The sequence below is a fragment of the Anas platyrhynchos genome, chromosome 5, assembly GCF_047663525.1.
Source record: "Anas platyrhynchos isolate ZD024472 breed Pekin duck chromosome 5, IASCAAS_PekinDuck_T2T, whole genome shotgun sequence".
Classification (NCBI taxonomy): domain Eukaryota; kingdom Metazoa; phylum Chordata; class Aves; order Anseriformes; family Anatidae; genus Anas; species Anas platyrhynchos.
This window is the reverse complement of record NC_092591.1, coordinates 57,026,975-57,046,667: the sequence shown is the minus strand read 5'-3', so window position 1 is coordinate 57,046,667 and position 19,693 is coordinate 57,026,975. Positions and strand designations below refer to the sequence as shown.

General features: G+C 37.0%; 2 protein-coding genes across 11 annotated transcripts in view; one reads left to right on the top strand and one right to left on the bottom strand.

Annotated features, from left to right (window-relative positions):
* The window catches only part of METTL15 (methyltransferase 15, mitochondrial 12S rRNA N4-cytidine), a 94,782-nt gene extending 91,409 nt beyond the window's left edge, over window positions 1-3,373 (bottom strand). The window contains exons 1-3 of one of the 4 annotated variants that reach the window (XM_038180194.2): window positions 3,020-3,150; window positions 2,703-2,849; window positions 2,211-2,490 (exon numbers count right to left, since the gene is read on the bottom strand). In XM_038180194.2, coding sequence (XP_038036122.2) covers window positions 2,211-2,474 — 264 coding nt within the window. In that variant the 5' untranslated portion in view covers window positions 2,475-2,490; window positions 2,703-2,849; window positions 3,020-3,150. Of the gene's footprint in view, window positions 1-2,210; window positions 2,491-2,702; window positions 3,153-3,244 lie in introns of those variants that run through there. The other 3 variants (XM_027458141.3, XM_038180195.2, XM_038180193.2) reach the window with 3 other exon arrangements.
* KIF18A (kinesin family member 18A) overlaps window positions 3,228-19,693 on the top strand; it is a 37,278-nt gene continuing 20,812 nt past the window's right edge. The window contains exons 1-10 of one of the 7 annotated variants that reach the window (XM_072039175.1): window positions 3,228-3,366; window positions 3,501-3,891; window positions 4,639-4,796; window positions 5,931-6,035; window positions 7,085-7,195; window positions 10,585-10,782; window positions 14,466-14,642; window positions 15,537-15,611; window positions 15,875-15,984; window positions 19,007-19,169. In XM_072039175.1, coding sequence (XP_071895276.1) covers window positions 3,564-3,891; window positions 4,639-4,796; window positions 5,931-6,035; window positions 7,085-7,195; window positions 10,585-10,782; window positions 14,466-14,642; window positions 15,537-15,611; window positions 15,875-15,984; window positions 19,007-19,169 — 1,425 coding nt within the window. In that variant the 5' untranslated portion in view covers window positions 3,228-3,366; window positions 3,501-3,563. The other 6 variants (XM_072039178.1, XM_072039176.1, XM_072039177.1 and 3 more) reach the window with 6 other exon arrangements.

The window sequence follows — 19,693 nt, the reverse complement described above, 5'->3', positions numbered from 1 at the left end:
ATGTCAGCAGATTACAAGTTTTGCCATTAAATCCAAGTAGGGTACCATGTTTAGTTTTGTTCTAGCTGAAGTTTAAATATTATACATAGTGAGCTGTTTGTGCTGGACTGCCAAAATAGTTTCCTAGAGTTTTGCAGTTTGTAAGAACCCTTCTTAGAAGACACCTATAAGGATAATGAAAATTTTGAAGTTTCATACTAGAACTCACTACCGTTGAAATTGTCTTATCACTACAGCTTTATGATGTGAAAGACAGTAGCTACTGACTAATAAGAAAAAGTAAGGTGAAAATGACAATAACATACTTACAGATGTCCAAAGACGTTCATTTAGAAAAGGTATGTTCAGCTCTTTGCTACCTTTAAAGCTCAAGAGAACAGGGAATACTCCATCTGCCCCAAAAACTGCAAGACCTGTGGTCAAGTACGTGTGAAGAATACCAATAGACTGAGAAGGCTAAAACGTAGTTTAGTAAGCTTAAGAGGGAAATTACTGGTGTGTGGATTTACTGCAACAGACTTTTCATTGAAAAGTGAGGTAGATCAGTAAAAACTAATTTGTACAATGTGTTTCCAAGAAAGGACTACCAAAGGGACTTTGTAGAAACAAGATCTAAAGCAGTAAAAGGAGACGCAAAGCTAAGTGGAACTACTATTGCTTAAATCTCTGACAAACAGATTCCACAAAGATATCAGTCAACAGGAATATTCAGTAGGAGGGTACTATCTTGATCTCACTTGTGACTCACTCTTAAAGTAACATTTACCTTCTTAGAAACCCCTGTAACTAAAATGAAAAACCAATTCACTGATCGAAAGCATAGGGAGAATGTTATCTTTCTACCTGGATTGGCAACTCCTTGCCTTAGGACATTACAAGAACTAAAGGCCCAAATCAACTTCTTCTCATAATAGAGAATATAACTATGTTAAAACTGAGTAAAGGAAACCTTTGTGTACATAGGAGAGAAGGTAGAAAACCAAAATCCAGCATATGAACATTATGTTCCCTGTTCAAAACAGCAAAAACACATTCACAGCATTCCTAGTCATGACTTCAACTATAAAACTGAAATTGATGCAACAGTCCCAGTTCTACACCCATGTTAACATAAACTGTACCACCATTCATGCAATGAAAAGCAGTCTCCATCTTGGCTTAGAATTGCTCCAACGATGCTTGCTTTAGCAAAACTCAGTTGACACACTGTGCCCTTTTGCACGCTACTTATCTGCAAAATTTTACTCTTCAGAAAGAGCCGCAAATACATCATTTACTATCTTTTTTTAAAAAAAAAAAAAGAAAAAAAAAATTGAAGTTATGTTTTCATTTTCATTTATGCTTAAAAGGTTAGTCATATTATAAATATATCTGTTCAAGATAACACACTGGTGTTCTTATGTCTGGCATTAGTGGTTAACCACTAGCACAGGAATCCCTGCAAAGCAACATATGTACACGTGAAAAAATCCCACCCCAATAATAACGTATTTTACATTCGTAAATATTTAAACACTCAAAAAGCCTTCAGAGACCAGCGCTCTCTAGAGTTTATAAACAGGAATAGTTTCTATTTTAAGTTCCACTTGAAAAAAAAAAATGGCTTTTGTATCAACAACTAAAGTTGAATAAATAGTCCCTCCATTAGCCTTAATTCTTATTTAAGTACAAACTTACACAACTGAAAGAACCTTTACATGTAATATCACAATTTATACGTTCCTTGTGTGAAAATTTCATCATAGGTCTAAAGTTTAGTGATGGGACTCGATAAGTCAGTTTGATTGTTGGATTCATTGATCTTGAAGGTCTCTTTCCCAACCTAAATAATTCTATTATGATTTTTTTTTTTTTAATACCTACACACTTATGGTATCTCTTATACAAAAAGAAAAGAGCAACAAGTTGATGATATAAGAACTACCTGCTACTGTTACTAGTTAACACAACCCTCAAAATGCACAAAAACAATCTAGAAAGATTGCTTATTTGGCCCTATTGGATAAATTCAGGCATGCAGATAACAGACTTCTATTAATTTAAATAGAAAAACATCATTCAAATTGCAAAACAATTTAGATACTTCAAAAGGTGGAGCAGAGTCTTAAAGAGCACCTCTTTCTTTCTCTAAACAAGCTATCACTGCACTACACAGACCTTTCTGCTGGATAACTACTGAATCACGGCTGCCAATCAATTACTTAACTCACCTGGCCTGACTGGGGGGATAAAGAATTAACAACCTCCTCCAGCATCACTGGTGTGTGTAATCTTCCAAAATGTTTGCTTTCTGTGCTTTGAGACAACTCTCCAGTTTCATGTTTCTGTACGGCTTGGTCCTTCGACTCACAGTCTGAACAACGTTCTGCTGAAGAACGGATCCTTCTGGTCAAAGCAGCTACCTTCACTGGAGTCGGTTTTACACTGTGCAGAAACAAACATTTGCGAACTTGGCACAGCCGCTGGGATAACATTTTGGAGTTGATCAACCTAGAAAGACAGTAGATGTTGGGAATTACTTCCAGACAAATATTTAGAACAGGTTTGTTAAATAAATAAATAAATAAATAAATAAACAAACAAACAAACAAACAAACAAACAAAAGAGGAAATGCCACAAGGAACCACTCCTCTTCCCTGACACTGCTAGGACTCTAGCGGTGTTCAGACACCCCAGAGATGCCCACGTTAAATGACTGCACCTGCTCTACAGGAGCACTCCGGCTGCCGAGCCCAATGCGTTTGTGGTTAGAAGAGGCACAGAGGAACCAAAGAGCAGCACTCCAAGACGTGTTTTGGTTACTGCACGCAGTAAATAATAAAGTATGACCCGGAACACGTTAAAAACCCTGTGAAAGTTGAACACGGGTAACGATCAGGCTTTATTTACAACGCATCTCCTGCGGTAACACACTTCACGCCCTCACTTGCTGGGCGGGACACCAAACTTTGGTGTGAGACCCTCTGAGGGGAGGAAAAAAAAGAGAAAAAACACAAAGTTGCGGCCCTGTGCTCGCACCATTAACACTGTAACCGCAGGCACGGGACACAATGTGACCCTGAAGAGACGAACGGCAGCCTTGGGGCTTCACAGCCTCTCTAAAAAACTGCGTGACGGGGAGGAGCCCAGCAGCGCTCCCCTCACACAGGACCCCCCCCTCCCCTCCCCTCACGCGAGCGCGCGCCCGTGAGGAGGAGCCGGGCCCGGCCCCGCGCGCAGTGCGCGCCCCCGCCACGCGCTTACCGTTGTCTCCGTCGCCCCGCTGGCGTCACGGCGGCGGCGGCCAATCAGCAGGCGGGGGGGCGCGGGCCGCTCGGGTTTGAATTCGGCCGGCCGGGCAGGGCGGCCGTTGGCGCGGGGCGGAGGTGAGGCGAGGTGAGGGGCGGCCGGCGGGGGACGGGGCGGGCTGGGGGGAGGCCGCGCTGCTGGGCTGCGGCTGGCTCCGGGCGGTCTCGCCTTGGCTCCCCTGTGTGTGTTTCCCCTTTAACCGGTGTGTCAGTTGCAGGAAAGGTCCCGCTGAGGAGGCTCGGAGGCGAAGCAGGGGCAGGGCGGGCCGGCCGGGATGTCTGCTGCGAGGGAGGAGGATGTGTGCAGCCACGTCAAGGTGGTGGTCCGCGTCCGCCCCGAGTCGCAGAAGGAAAAAGAGGGCAACTTCAGCAAGGTGGTGCACGTCGTCGACCAGCACATCCTGGTCTTCGATCCCAAGGAGGAAGAAGTGGGCTTTTTTCACAGGAAGAAGCTGGTCCACAGGGATATCAACAAGAGGGTAAAGAAAGACCTGAAGTTCGTGTTCGACGCTGTTTTTGCGGAAAGCTCATCCCAGGTGGAGGTCTTTGAGCATACAACTAAAAGTGTCCTTGATGGGTTCCTAAATGGCTATAACTGTACAGGTAACTTTGCTATTTATTTCTTTCAATTCAAAAAATGCACTGTATTCCTTAAAGATTCTACTGTTGTATCTATTTACCATTGTATCTATCTGCTGCAGAGGCCTTAAAAAGACTGACATTTAAATAAAGGATTTTGTTTTAATTAGTAGATGAGAGAGGTTGACACTGCTTATGGAATTTAAGATACCTACACTCTCTTCAAAAGAGTCTTCTTGTTAGGGTTATAACAGACTTCAGAACTAGATCTGAAGTAAGTGTGCTTACAAGAGGACTCTCCAGGAAAGAGTTATTCAACCATAAATTGTTTAATTGTTTTACTGAATATGTTCACCTCTTTTATGAACTTCTCTCATCAAGAGCTTGTCTTCTTAATTGGTAAATAAAATATTGTAAGGGAAACACAATAGGTACCTGCAGTAAGTTCATGGCTTAGTGTCAAGACAGTAAAGAATTTGTCATTTACGTTGCCTGTGATTGAACTTTGAACTGAAAATGAAAAAACAAATGACATTGGAATAGTTTTCTGATGACTATAGAATCATTAAGGTTGGAAAGGACATCCAAGATCATCTGGTCCAACCATTCTCCTTCCACCAGTATGACAGCTGTGAAAGGCAAAGCCCAAGTGAGAGATTAGGTTTATGAAAACAGCTGTACAATGTCATAGGTGAATTTTCACTTGGAGTTCATGTTCCTGATTGGCTTGACTTATTGGTACAAAGTCTGTGTTTTTCTCTTAAAATTCAGTGCTTGCATATGGTGCAACAGGAGCTGGAAAGACTCACACAATGCTAGGTTCTCCTGAAGATCCTGGAGTCATGTATTTAACCATGATGGCACTTTATAATTGCATGGACCAAATAAAAGAAGATAAAATATGCAATGTTGCTGTGTCTTATTTAGAGGTAAGCCAGTTCCTGGATTTGGTATGTTGCATTTAATAGGGTGTATTTTTGTAAATAAGACTTTTTTTCTTATTCCCCTGCTGCCTTCACCCTTCTTATAAACCATTCTGGAACTTGACAAAATCTGTCCCTGATAGGCCTGGAACTGAACCACGGTCTGTACGTTAGATATCATTTATAGGTGCTTGTTACTGTCTTACAGAAGCCTTGCCAAAAAGACTAATCTCTTCTAGCATACTAATTAAACCCTAATGATTCCTGTCGTGCTGATAAGTTGAGTTGCTTTGAGCTTCTGTTAACGTGTACAAAGAAAATCTTGTCAGGGCTATATTTCAGGACTTAAAGATAAAATCTTGTAGATGCTGTAATTGTGCAAGTAAATAATATCTAATACTTTTTCAATCATGTTAATTTCTGTAAAGATTTCAGGTCAGTTTTACTGTGTCCCATATGAATAAAGTTTTTCAATTAGACCTGCTATGCCACTGCTTAGCTTTCTACAAATATTCCTGTTGTTCTTTGCTGTCAGCTTTTTTTTTCCTGTCTCCATCTTTTCTTTTGCATCACGGTTCTGTTCTTACAAGCACCTGTCTTGGCACTGCTATAAAGCAGCAGTAGCAAAATTATTCCTGTATTTTAGCCCCCACAAAGTCATAGTGGAGGAATAGTTAGTAATGGGGGGGGGGGGGGGGGAAGGTGGGAAAAAATGTGCTATTTCAAGTGCTTCCACAGACTAAGAATTAAAGCAATTAAGTGCTTTAACAGAACTATTTTTGGATTAAGTCTCACTGAAGTATATATATTATGAAGTGTAGTAGATGATAATCAACGCTTTATATTCACACTTGGTGCAGAAGTGTTTTTTGTAAGAACAAACTTCTTTTGTTCTTTTGCAAATAAAAAGTAAAGATTATTTACTAAGGAAGAGTCCCACTTCAGTGGCCAAAAAAAATTCATGGGAATTGAATAAACAGAATATTCCAAGCTCAATGCAGGAAAGGTGTTTAGCGATAATTCAGAAGAATTAATTTTACTTGATCTTGAAGACGTATTAAAAATATGATTTCTGTTCCAACTTAATCCTGGCAATTACAGCAGGATAGTTTTTAAAATACTTTAAATTCCTTTCTAAAGGTCTACAATGAACAGATCCGCGATCTCCTGGTGAACTCGGGACCTCTAGCTGTTCGTGAAGATACCCAGAAAGGGGTGGTAGTTCAAGGGCTAACATTACATCAGGTATGTAAATAGGTATTGAAATTCTGGAAGCCCCGTAATATGTGAGGTGAAATAATGAAGTTGTTTTTGTGGATTGAAAGCTGTATGAAATTTAGCAACTTTCTTGTGTTTTATTTTTTCTGTGGCAATAATCACTAGTAACTTTGCCTGCAAGCCTAATAAATGAATTATTCAAAATCATGTTGTTAAAAAGCCACTTGGATCAATTTCTTGGATAGAAGATAAAACATTTTTCAAAATCATGGCTTTATCAAACAGGCACTCTTGATTTGATATTTATCTTCAGCTTGTTTAATTAATACGCCTTGGTGATGTCCTTTAAGAAATACTATCTTCAGTGCTGTCTGAGTACTCAATACCTCAGAAAACCTTGTGCCTACCTCTCAGGATTTTTCTTCTTAAATAGTATAAATAATTCATTTCCATAAATATTTTTTTCCAGGCAAGCACAGCATTTCATTATTATTTTTTTTTGGCAGTTAGTGACGCAACTTAGTTGATCAATCTGTTAACTAACTCTCGTAGGCTTTTCCTCTTGCAGGTGTTTAGTGCCCATTATATGTGCTGTAGCTTTCTAGATTTCACGTGTGTAGATTAATGATTGAAAAGCAAACAGTCACATTAATTTGGCTCATTCTTAGAAAGCTTTTGTTTGAAAAGCTGGAAAAAGAGAACTATGTTACTGTTTGATGCAAGTACAAGAAAGATTAAAGCCTTCTTAAGACTTGTTTTGCTAAGTGTAGAGAACACTTGCTAGTTTGTTTAAATTGTTGTGTTTTCTGGAAAAAAAAAAAGCCATTTAAATTTTTACAGCCATTAGGTACTTGCTTTTCATGACTTACTATTTTTAGCTGAGTATTTGAGGAGCTTCAATTCTAAAACAGGAATTTCCGAGTAACTATACCTTCAAGTACCTCTGTTGGTTTTGGTTGTCGTTCTTAGTGTTGTTTTTTTAAGATACATGTTGATATATCTTAAAATTGATACAAAATCTTGTATAGTTCAGATAAACATACTTTTCTCTTTTTCATTATGCTCTACCTTTAAAGCCTAAATCAGCAGAGGAAATCCTTCAAATGTTGGATTATGGAAATAAAAATAGAACACAGCATCCCACAGATGTAAATGCGTCCTCTTCTCGGTCCCATGCTGTATTTCAGGTGAGATGATATAGCAGATATACACAAGTATTACTAAAGCTTTACTTACTGTCAAAACTTGAATAAAGCAGAAGCTTTTTTTGAAACTTTATCAAACCTTAATTTTGGCACACAGAGTTAACTGTTCTTGTTGAATTCTTATCTGATGTAAATGGTCCAGAGTGATTAAATTTTGAAGAAGTAAATTCAATGAAAAGCTCTCCAATTGCAATAATTCAAACTGCAGACCTTGAAAAAAATACCTTTTCTCTAAAACTGTTGTTTTGAGCCTTGAATGTACTTTCCTATTATAATTTTTATATATCAAAAAGCCATCTATCCTTTTTTGCTCAGGATTTTTTATACAGTGAATATCTTACAGAATATCACTATACATCTGACGATAAACTGAGTGTCTCAAGCAGTACTTAGCAATCCTACTTATTTTGGTTAATGGTGATTTTTCATACTACAAGTTTACTAAATGTTTCAGTCTGCATCAAATTTTAGAACAAGTACAGTGGTTTTTATACACAAAATATTTGAGTGACATATTCTTGGGTGATCAAAATCAAATGTATACTTGAATTCTGTAGATGAGGGTTTTGCAGGTGTTCTACAAAAGTGCTAGAATTGAAGATATCTCTAAATATTGCTGTTTGCAAACCATCACCTTGTCATTTTGACTTGTCTTAAATACAAACCATTGTAGAATAATGCTTTAGAAATGGGTCCTGTTAGCTAAAAGCTCTTGATCCTTTGATCCTCTTGCCTACTGCAAAATACAGTCATCTATCATTTTTGTTGCTCTTCTGTGTTGCTGAATATTATAAGCAAATTTGAGATCTGGTAGTTGCATTACAGCTCAAATAGAATCTAACTGTTAGGCAGGCCCTAACAGTACCTGGAGACTGAAGCAATGTGTAGTAACTATAGTCAAAAGTTTATATTTTGATGTAGAAGATGGTAGTGCAAATAGCTGTAAAACAAGTATTCCAGAGCTTTTGTGTCAATACTAATGAAAAAAAATCTTAGTAAGAGCCAGTAAATGCTCTAAAAGCTTCTGTTTTCCTATATATGTTAGGCTTCTCTTTGAAATTGTCTTTTCTGTTAATTTTCTGAGGTCTTGCCTGTGGTCATAAATTTAAGGCAATGACTTCTCACCAAATTTAGGTCAATAGCTGCATTGTCACCTGCGTGTGCCATCTTTAATAAGGCACAAAGTGCAGTGCCACAGAAAGAGATCAGAGCATGAACTGCTGATTTGTCTCTTTGCTTTGGGCTGAAGTGTCTTGCCTCTCTCACCTTCACTTGGCAGCACGCAGTTGATTGTTGTATCTGGCAGGCTTTGGATTCTTCTCAGTTTGTTTCTAAAAATGGCAGGCAATTAAATAAAGTAGATGTTGTGGCTTAGTTGTATTTTAACGAGACGGCAAGCAATTAGGTGAATAGGGATTGTTGGAGAATTCATCTTCTCCAGCCTACATTCTGTTTACTCTGGCAAATAGATCTCAGTGTAGATGTATTTACTTGTTAGCAAAATCTGCTTATTCACCAAATAAAACAAGCTATATTGACAGAATTAGTGTATTTGTATTTTGCCACAAGTTTGTTTAAATGTATGACCAAAAAAAATGCGTTGGTATGCTTAAGCAGACTTTTTTTTTTGATTTCATTATTACAAACTAATTCTGGCTTAGAGAGAAAATGTGAAGAAAATATATATATGCTTGCAGATGAATTGATCATTTACTAGTTGGTAGGTAATAAATCATAACACAACAGAATCTTTGTTTTGATTATATCTAGATATTGTATGAACAGCAAATATTTCAGTATATGTATACATAAAAAATATTTAGCAAGTGGCTTGTTTGTAATACATTGAACAAAAGTGGTGTGTTCATTGATTATTTTTTTGTAATACCATTCAGAAGTTCTGAAGTAGCTTCAATTTCTTGTGTATAATAAATACACTATAAACTGGTGTGGTACACCAGAAAACAAATAATTCTGCAAATGTTTACAAAATACTGTTAAAGCATCTGACTTGAAAAAGCAAAAAGAAACACAGGTCTTCTCAGGTTCAAACTCTGTCATGAAGTAAAAGGGGTTTCATCATAAAAAATTGGTATCGCCATGTACTTAGCGTTCATTCTGATGCACAGTTCATTCACAAAAACATTCAGACTGATTTTGTTCAAGGCTGGCACCAACAGACTAGTGTAGCTAGCAGAAACTTTCTTTGGTGTTCATTGCTGTATTTCTCATCCAATTAATTATTGTAATGAGATAATGCTTGTTTTGTTTATTCTGCCTTTTGAGATAGTCTAGCTGTCGACAAAGGTATTTAATTGTTTTCACTTAAATGTTCCTTTCTGTCAAGTGATTAAGTTATTGCTCGAAGTCATGATTTCTTTTGTTAGGTAATCGTATCCTAAATGTATGAGTTATATACATATCTACTAATGTGAGGCTTCAAAGTAAAAAAAACAAGCTGGTGCAGCTTTTGAGTACAGCTCACTTAACAATGAATGGGGTGCCTTTAAAAAATGAACACCTTTCACAGTTGAAAGCATATTAGTGTGGTATACAAAGTGACAAAGAATAAAGCTGTTTTAGTTACCAAATTAATTTGAAGCTCACCAATCTGCCACTGTTGTAAGGCCACAGCCAGTCATTTGCTTATTCCCCCACAGTGGAATATAGGAGAGAATCAAAAGGGCAAAGGTGTGTGGGGCAGGCCACCTTGTGGTTTGAGATAAAGTCATTTAGGTAACAGATGCAAAAAGCAAAGTAAAAGCAGTCAGGTTCCACCAACAGGCTGCTGTCCAAGTACTCCTAAAGCACCGACTATTTTGGAGAAACACACTATTTCATCACTGAGAGTGATGTTGTATGGCATGGAATATCTTGCCGGTTGCTTCGGGTTGGCTGTTCTGGTTATGTTCCTTTCCAGATTCTTAAACACCCCAAACCAACTAGCAGGGCTGTGCAGACAGAGAAGGCCTTGCTTTTGCTGAACAAAACATTGGTGTTAACCATTGGCGTGTTAGCAACACGGTTACAGTTGATCAGCTTTCCCAGATTTGAAAGAAAACAATGTGTGGTCTGCTGTGAAGAAAATTAAGTATGTCCCAGCCAAACCCAGTGCAACCATGCTCAGCTTCTTTTTCTTACTAGTACCTGAAGCAGATGAATGCAAGGTTAGTCTTAGAAATAGTTTTGCTATGTTCTGTTAGGCCAAACTGCCAGTCGCTGAGTACAGAAAGATTTAACTTATGTTCTTAAAAGTATTTCAGAGTCCGTTTCTGAAGACAGCTGTTGGATTGTAAAGCTAACTTACTGCTTAGAGTAATAAGGCTGGTTAGTGGTTACTTCTTAATTTGATCTTTTTTTTTCCCTTGTAGATTTATCTAAGGCAGCAAGACAAAACAGCTAGTATTAGTCAAAACGTTCGCATTGCCAAAATGTCCCTCATTGACCTGGCAGGATCTGAACGTGCCAGTGCTACAAAAGCCAAAGGGGCTCGTTTTAGAGAAGGAGCAAATATTAACCGCTCCCTTCTAGCTCTTGGAAATGTCATTAATGCCTTGGCTGATCCAAAGGTATGTACCAATATCCTGTGCAGTCTTCACCTCCTAGTGTTTTGAAAACCCTTAACGCTTACTATGTTTAAAAACGTGACTCTTTGTGGTATCTTTTTTGACTCCTACTGTATCTTCTGAATTTCTTAGTAGGATATCCTCATGAAATATATCAGGAAATGTACATGTAAGGTATATATTAGTCTTTCTACTTGTAAGAATCTGTGGAGTTGGGGGGTGGGGAGGTTACATATTTTAAGACACAGAAGTGTCTTAAAATACCTAGTTGCTGAATCATCTGATGCAACTTAACTTGTTCCAGTAGTTCCAATGCCAACAGTAACTTCCACTTGAAAGAGAAGCAATATGTTCTAAGTATCCTTATGCATTTCCCTTCTGCTGATAGTGATGGTTGGAACAAGCATACCTTTAATTAATGGATAATTGATAAGTCAGAAGCTTATTTACATGTAGTAAACTACAGGGAGATTTTTCATGGATAAGAATATGGGAAAATGTCTTGGTTTTTGTTGCTTACACTCAGAACAGCAATACTAAGGCTTTACATAAATTTAACTGTGGATTCTGAGGCTGTAGTGCTGTGAATAGGTACCTCAATATTTTATAATCTGGTCTAGCAAAATTCTTCAGTTTATCAATTTGTTTAAAGAATATTTAACATCTTAAGATAACTCAAGATTATGCATTGCTCAATAATGAAAATAGAACCCTTCTAAAGCCTGAAGTCCAGGGAAGCTCTCCTTGAATATTAGGGATTACTTGGTTGATATTTCTCCCTTTATCATTTCCCTTCAAGATTTCCTTGTGGATTTTCAACTTTATCTTCTGGATAGCTGAATGAAGAAAGCCCTGATGGGAAAGCATTTTCAAAAACAGTTTCCTTAAGACAGTTGAACATACCTGCTTTCCTTACCCACATTTTCCAAAATCTAGTATGTGTAGAGAAGCTTGCATAAGTAAATCTTGGAAAAGACAGATTTTCCAGAGGCTTATGCTTTTAGTTTTAGGGCAATCTGCTGTGTCGGTGAAATTTAGCAGTATGTTGTGATAACTAAAAGTTTTGTTTCATGCAGTGTTTTTGCTCTCTTACTGGCAATTTAAACGTAAGATCTCTTTGGTTTCTTGTTTAACTTCTCTTACCTCTTAATTCTTTCTGTTATGTAAAACACAATTTACATGATAATATGAATTAATGATTAGCTTCCTAAGCAATTTTTCAACATACTACTAATTCATTTGAGAATTGACTTTGTAAACTTGGCAGAAGGGAGGTGTGTTTTGTGTATGGGTGTCAACCTCTTTAACTTCCGATTTCCAACTTTTAACATAAAATAATCAGAAGTATTCTTTTTTTTGGAGGGGGGGGGATGGAAGGAACACCTGAGACTTTGGCAAATGTATTTTTGGGAAAGCTTCCTTTTTCCTCACCTCTATTTATAATTAAACACATTGACTTAATGTGCATTGTACTGTCAGCAGCATGAGAAAGGAAAAAACTGAAATGTTGAGATGTAGCTGTCAAATGTTTCTATCGAGACGCATACATGTGCCAGGAAGAGGCTTCATAGACATGCTTGCTTTCCTGTTGCTCCAGTACTCACTTTTGTCGTTCTGTATACTTGGATTACTGTTAGAAGTTTCTCCTATTTGTTTTAGGATTGGTTCACTACAGTATATTTTAATACTGCTGCTAATGTTCTTACCTGTCAGTTAAAGTATGCCTTTCTTTCCAGTATTCTCATCCTTGTATACTTCTGTACTTTTTTGTACCTTGTCTAGTTTTTCCTTTTATTAGGGAGAGCATTGAATTTTCTTTACTTATTCTGTAGAACATGCTATGTTCTTTTCATCTTCATTTTCCCTCTTAGTTGCTTCTGGTTGTAAACTGCCTTGCAAGGAGTCCACACTGAATCTTTATACTTTTTATCTCCCTAAATTTCCTGTTTTCAACAAAACTTTTTGAAGTGTCCTTATTGTAATATCCTTTTGGGCAGGATCTGGGAAGTCCAAGTCATTATTTTAAGCAGAAGAAAAGCAACATGCAAATAAAAAATATGCAGAATGTTACCTGTTCAGTACAAATAAATATTTAGTACAAAAAATTATAGGCATTCAAAATATTTAAAGGTAGTGATAAGGTTATCTTAGCAGAATTAAAATGAAAATGGTTAAGGGGGGATGCTCACGGAAGTTATTTTACTGGTTGCAGTTGCTTTCCATTTTGGTCATTCAAGCCAAGGAAAAAAAAAGAATTGGAGGGTGTGTATTACTGCTGGGGCTAGGGAACAAATCTGCTGTCTAGCCAGCTGGACAGGAATCTTCCAGATAAACTGCCTTCATTTCTTCCCCAAAATGCAATCCTTTATCGAAATTTTGATGTATGTACAGGAAAGCTTTCTTTGCTATTGTGGAATGGTTTCCAAAGGTATGGGTCATACTGTACACCAAGATCTAAGTTAACAGAGGGTTTCAAGAGAACTTGTTCTGTTGTCTGCTGGATTAGTTAAATGTGAGAGCTACTAGCAGAGGTATGAAGAACAGAGTAGGATGTCCCTTTAAGTGATAGTGAATTGTTAAATCAACTTATAAAACTTCTTCAACAGTCCAGTCCAGTCAAAGGGGTAGTCCTATCAGGTCTTCCTGCCTTCAGATAGTTCTTAACACTTCCTTACTGGCGTTAGCAGTCATGAAGCCACACAATTAAATTAGGAAATGACATTTTTGTTTTGGGTTCTGTTTGTTGGCATTTGTTTTGAAGGGGTAGAGGTGGTACTCAGTGTAGATTTGATTTTTGTGTTCTTCTTCTACCTGCTTTGTTCATGGTAGTGAATTAGACTCTTGATCTGGATCACCAGCTCAAGGGAAAGAGTGGGAATAATTGTGTGGGAGGATGACAAAACATCCTGAACTTTTACTAAACTCAAGTTCAGCGTTTACAGCTTACACCCCTTGGTCAGCTAGCAATTTCTACTTTCAAATATGCCAGGGAAAATGATCAAAGCTTTTATTTCCCTTATTGCTGCCAGGAAAAGCTGAAGGTTCTCCTCACTACCCTGTTGGAGTGGGAGGAAGAATTTAGGGCCTGTACGGATGGCATGTTGACTTAGTTGATGTAGGTGGCTGCTCCTTACCAGCCTTCACTGTGAGATGGTTATTCTGTAAATGTGACTTCAAAAAAAAAAAAAGCTTTATAAGGCAAACTTTGGGTTGCCTGGAGATGTTGTAGATTCTCTATCCTTGTAGATAATCAAAACCTAATTGGGCATAGACCTCTGTAGCTTGCTCTAGCTGATCCTGCTTTGAGCAGCAGGGTCTTGAAAGATCCTTCCAACCTCAATCATTGTGAAATGAAATTACGTGAACTGAAAATAGTTTTGCATAGCCTTCTAGCGTAGCCTACCTTTTCTGTTGGTTTCTTACATCACAGAAACTGTTCTGGATCCAGATACCAGAAAGTAACCTAGCTAATACTTGTGTTATAAAGGTATTAAACAGTTTCAACAGGAGATAACACTCAAACAATCCACTTGAAAGGTAATTTCGAAGAAGATGACTTATGTAAAAGGAAAGTTCCAAGGCTGTTTGTTGTATTTAATGGTGTTGATGACATTGTAAACAAACATTCGAACAGATGGATATGTAAAATACAATTGTTTAATCCATAAAAAATCATTTCTTTCTAGAGCAAAAAACAGCATATTCCTTATCGAAACAGCAAGCTCACACGTTTATTGAAAGATTCCCTTGGAGGAAACTGCCGAACGATAATGATAGCTGCTGTTAGTCCATCTTCTATGTTCTATGATGATACTTATAATACTCTTAAGTATGCAAACCGAGCAAAGGATATTAAATCTTCTGTGAGTATATTGATATTTATTGATCCTATGTCAAAGTATTATGTATTCTTGAGGGAGGGAGAGTTATTTCTTTCAAAAAGTAATTTTAATTGACTTCATTTTTGTCTCAAAATTTTGTTGCATTAGGTTGCTGCTGCAGTCTACTCCTCATTATCTGGGTGTTCGTTACTGAGGCAGCTGCTAGTTTGCGAGATCTTGTCTTGTGAGCCTCAAACCTAAAAATAATAGTCATATGGTAAAGTTGACAGCCAATTTCGGTATTGTACTATTATGTTCTTGAAGAACTGTAAAGCACATGCAAGATGTGCTAGCAGTTGTACAAGAGCAAGTCCAGTTTTGCTACAACTAGAATTCAGCTGGAGCTAAGAAGCTCAATGAGATAGTATTGATAAATGAAAAGCTGCTGCAGCATCATGTCTTCTGGTCTGTAGTACCACAGACAACACTTCTGGTCTATATGTTTTGTCTTTTTTCATAATCCCTTGTATTGTAACACCTGAATTTCCTTTACATAATACAGTCTTGACTGTAGTTTCCATTTATTTCATCTCTTCTCTGGTTTGTTGCCTAATAATGTAAAGGTAACTTGTATAATGAAATTCACAAGGCATGTATGAAATGATAAAACTAGTCTAAATAAATGCAAAATGTGCTTGCATCTGTAAATGTAATTATTGCTGCTGTTCTGAGGGAAATTGCTGCCACGGGTGTGCAGCCAATTACTACAGAAGCTAAGAGGCTCATACTTGTCTTGAGCAAGTCAGGAATGTTTTCATCCCTTTTCTCATAGTACACTACAAATATAATTATGTAGCATTTAAACATAATGTATTTGTTTTACAGGGAAGCATGAAGGCACCTTCATAAATTCTAATTCTTTCCTTTCTTTAACAGTTGAAGAGCAACGTTGTTAGTTTTGACAGCCACATAAGCCAATACGTTAAAATTTGCAATGAACAGAAGAAAGAGGTATGTCTAAATTTATTGTTAAAAGGTTGAAATACTAATTATTATGAGTTAGAATTTTAAAAAAAAAAAAGTCATGGTTTTAAACCTATAAGGTAAGTATAGTCCTAATGTTCCCGTTTAGGCTTTTGAGGTAAGGGATGTTCTGTTTTTCAAAAAGAATAAAACTTAATGCTATTTATAAAGTGTTTCAAGACAAATGTGTAGAAAGATGGTCTTAAAAAAAATCAGAAAAATTCTAACTAAAAGGTACCTTTTTGTTTAAGATCATAATGTTGAAAGAGAAACTGAGAGCATATGAAGAAAAGAAAGCAAGTGTTCTTGAAAATTCCAATGCTGCAGTACTTTCAAACCATCAGCAAGAGGAAATAAAAAGGTAAACTGATCGCATTAAGATCACTTTAAAACTGGAGTTGGCATGACTTATAGAACTATTCATAGAAAAAAATGTTTGTATTAAGTCTTAGCCTATTTTGAGTCAATACTTAGCAGTATTACCATGGAATGATTTGAAGTTATCTTGAGCTCCAACCTAATTTCTGCTGTTTTTCTTGCATTTTTGGAAGGACCCTCATCTGGAAGTACTATCTTTCTAAAAGAGAACTAGAAAAAAATGAATTGTGTATGTATGCACATATGGTTGTGTCCTACTAGAGAAAATTTAGTGTTCGGGAAAGTTTTGGTAGCAAAAATACTAACGGTGATTCTTGTCTGTGTCTGTGGGAGATTTGCATATCCTTAAATTCAGAGTACTTGAAAAAAATTGTTAGAGCATAGTAAGCAGTAGAACTGCATGATGAGGATTTTATTGTTAAGCCTAACAAAATTATAAAATAATTAAGATATTATTTCGTCAAGTAATGACATCGTATCAATTTGGGGCAGTGTAGGAAGGGACTGAAGTCAATTTTCTTCCATGTGTCAGACTTGGTTTCCCAGCAGTTCTCTTCTGGACAAAAGGCTTTCTAACTGAGGTTAGTACTACACGCACTCCAAGGTGTCAAACCTCTCATTCAGGTTATGAAAACTGCATTCTCAAAAGAACTAAGTTTCAAAGTCAGGTTGATACTTCTGACAGTTTTTCTGCATATTTCTATATAGTATGAGTCTTTAAGGTTAATTTAATTTCTGGTTATTTGAGCTTTATTTCATCCTATGTGAGATGAGAAATAGTTGAGGGCAAGGTCTCTACAACGTTTCTTGAATGTTCTGGATATGTTCCATGCCAAGATATGTTGATAAGTGGATATTCCAAAACATTACAAAAATCATAGAGACACATGCGAGAAATTGGCAATTAAGTGGATTGTACACTCTTTTCCTCATAAGGATCTTTTCATGTTGATCCTACTCAGAGTGTGAATGATCAATTGATTACCCCACATTGATTTCCAGGTTCTGACAGTATTCTGCTACTTTCTCCCTTCTGTTTGGCACAGAGTAGAAAGACTTACTGCAGCTTAGTGTTTCAGTATGTCTTTCTATGACTTCTGCTTCCAGTGTGATCTGGACAAGATTCACTAATTAGTTGCTTCTCCAAACCCAGATGTCTTTCCCACTCCACCTGTGTAGAGCTTGAAGATTTGTTGTCTGCCAGACCTTCAAGTCTTGAGCCTGTTGAGGTAGGCAATGCACACTGGTTTTGGAGCTGCCACCTACAGGCCTGTGAGCTCTCCGAAACTAGGTAGTCCAGAGATGTACTCTTATCCTGGATGTTCTTACAGGATCATTCTGTGATTTTGAAGTGAAGAAGGGGAAAGATGACTCCATGAAAATTAGGATTATTGAGAAAGTGAATCCAGGTCAAGGCAGGAGCTTTGCAAAGGCTTCTGTACCTGATACTCTATCTGGGACACAAAGAGTTTATTGACTGGTAATAGTTCGTAACAATGACAGAGTATGGATTGTGAGCCTATTCTGCAGCCTCTCTTAAATTATGCCTAGGATTTTACTGTGATGGAAATAGAGGATTTAACATCACTTCTCAATTACTGTGTTTCCCAAGCAGATGGGAGCAACCATGTTTCTATGGATACTGTAGAGGGGGGAAAAAAATTCTCCAGCCACTTGTGCAAGTATTCACTCACAGCGTGAATGCTTGTATCAATGGTAAAAACGTAGGGTAAGATCTCCGTAATTCTCTGCACCAAGAGTATTTTAGTCCTTAAAGAAATAAACAAACATACATGCAGTGAATTTTAACATGCGTGTGTTAGTACAGATCTTTTATGCCAATACAATAGACACTTTGGGGCAAAACTATTAGTTTCCTGAAACTATAGAGAAGAATGATTTTTTTTTTTTTTGAATGCAAGCAATAAAATAGAATAAAACACCTGGTGTTATTCAGACATTTTATTATGACATAAATTGCTACTTCTGAAACATGTTGGCAAGAAGTATATGGTAAGAATGTATCTTCAACTTGCTTTCTACTGGAGTCTGTGCTGTTTTATGGTATTTCATACTAAATGCTATGTAACAATCTCAAAGTTTGCACATCTTGAGAACATATGCATGTCAAGTGGTGCCTTCTTATGTAAGAATTCTTAGTGTCATTTCTGAGGCATATGATATCTTTTTGGACTACTCTGGACTGTACTTTCAGTATTCAGGAGTAAAGCAAAAAAGTACCACTGCTGAAACTAACATTACAATATGGTAATGGTTCTAGGCTTTCTCCTTATGCTTGTTACTCTCACTTAAATTGAAATAAGAAGATCTAAAGATCTTAAAATAAATAAGAAATAAGCAGATTTTGAGACCATTTAAACATCAGCCTTAAACATCAGTCTCCTTGGAATATCTAACTACCATCTATCACTTTTCCCACTATTAGCCTAGTGAATGTTAAAATATGATGCATGTTCTGAATTTTGTTGTCCTTTTGTGACTAAAATTGTACAGTGGAGCTCGAGGAAAAACTGAGCAAATGAAGATCCTGTGTGTTTTGTTTTTTTTTTGAGGGAGAGTAGGGTGTGTTTTTTTTTTTGAAGGAGATCGTAGGTGTCTATGGCAACAGCAGTCTAATAAATCACTACACAAAGTAGAGAACGCAGCTTTTTTTGTATCTTTTGGAGGTAGAGCTAATACTTGTGTGAAGAGGTTGGAGAAGTCTTTGTTTCGAAGCTCAGTGTTGTCTTCATAAATAAAAGGTTTATTTTTAGTGACCCCATTATACATCTCACAGGGTGTTTCTAGTTGGAGTATATGAAACATTTAGTTAGTGAAGCACTGAAACTCTTTAGTGGTATAACAAACTTTGATTTGTCTTTATTTTCTTTATTTTATTAGCTAGGACTTGCAACTTTACATCCAATGTAGAGGATGGTCTGCAAAAAAAGACAGTCTAAGCAGCTAATTGGATATTCTTCATTGTGATATTTTGCTTCTAACAGATACCAAGAAATCCTTAAAAATGTGTTTGCGAACCGTGAAGAAATCAGAAAAGAATACCTAAAGCTGGAAATGCAACTGAAAGTAAACGCACTGAAAACACATTACGAGAAACAATATCATGAACAAATCCAACTAATGTGCTCTGAAGAAAGAGTAGAAAAGGTGAGTTGTTTGCATCTTTGTTTTTGCTATACTAATATATGGCTTTTGCTGAAGTATTTATGTAACTTAGTGCTTCTCTATACTATTGAAATGGGGCGCACGGGCAATCACTTGGAAAACATTTTGAACATCAATACAGAAAGTGTATTAGTGTCACGTATACTTTTTTCCTTTCCATATCACACAAAAAATGTTGATGTGCTTTTCACTGTTAATTGTGAAAACTTTTTCAACTTAGCTATGACAAATCTATATAAGGCTACTTAGTACCTGACTTGGGAGACTCATCATGCCTGTGTCCAAAACCAGTGTTCAAGTTAAGAAAAAGTTTTGTTGTGACTGATCCTTTCCATAAGGAAAAACATAAAGCTTATGCTAAACGAGGCAGGTCCTCATTGTTAATGTTTTCAGTAGTCACTATGAAGACTTTGGGCTGTCTGCTTGAGGGCATGTGAATCAAAATCATGTTTCATTGCCTTGAAAAGAATTTGGAACTAAGTACTAACTATTGCTGTTACACGTGA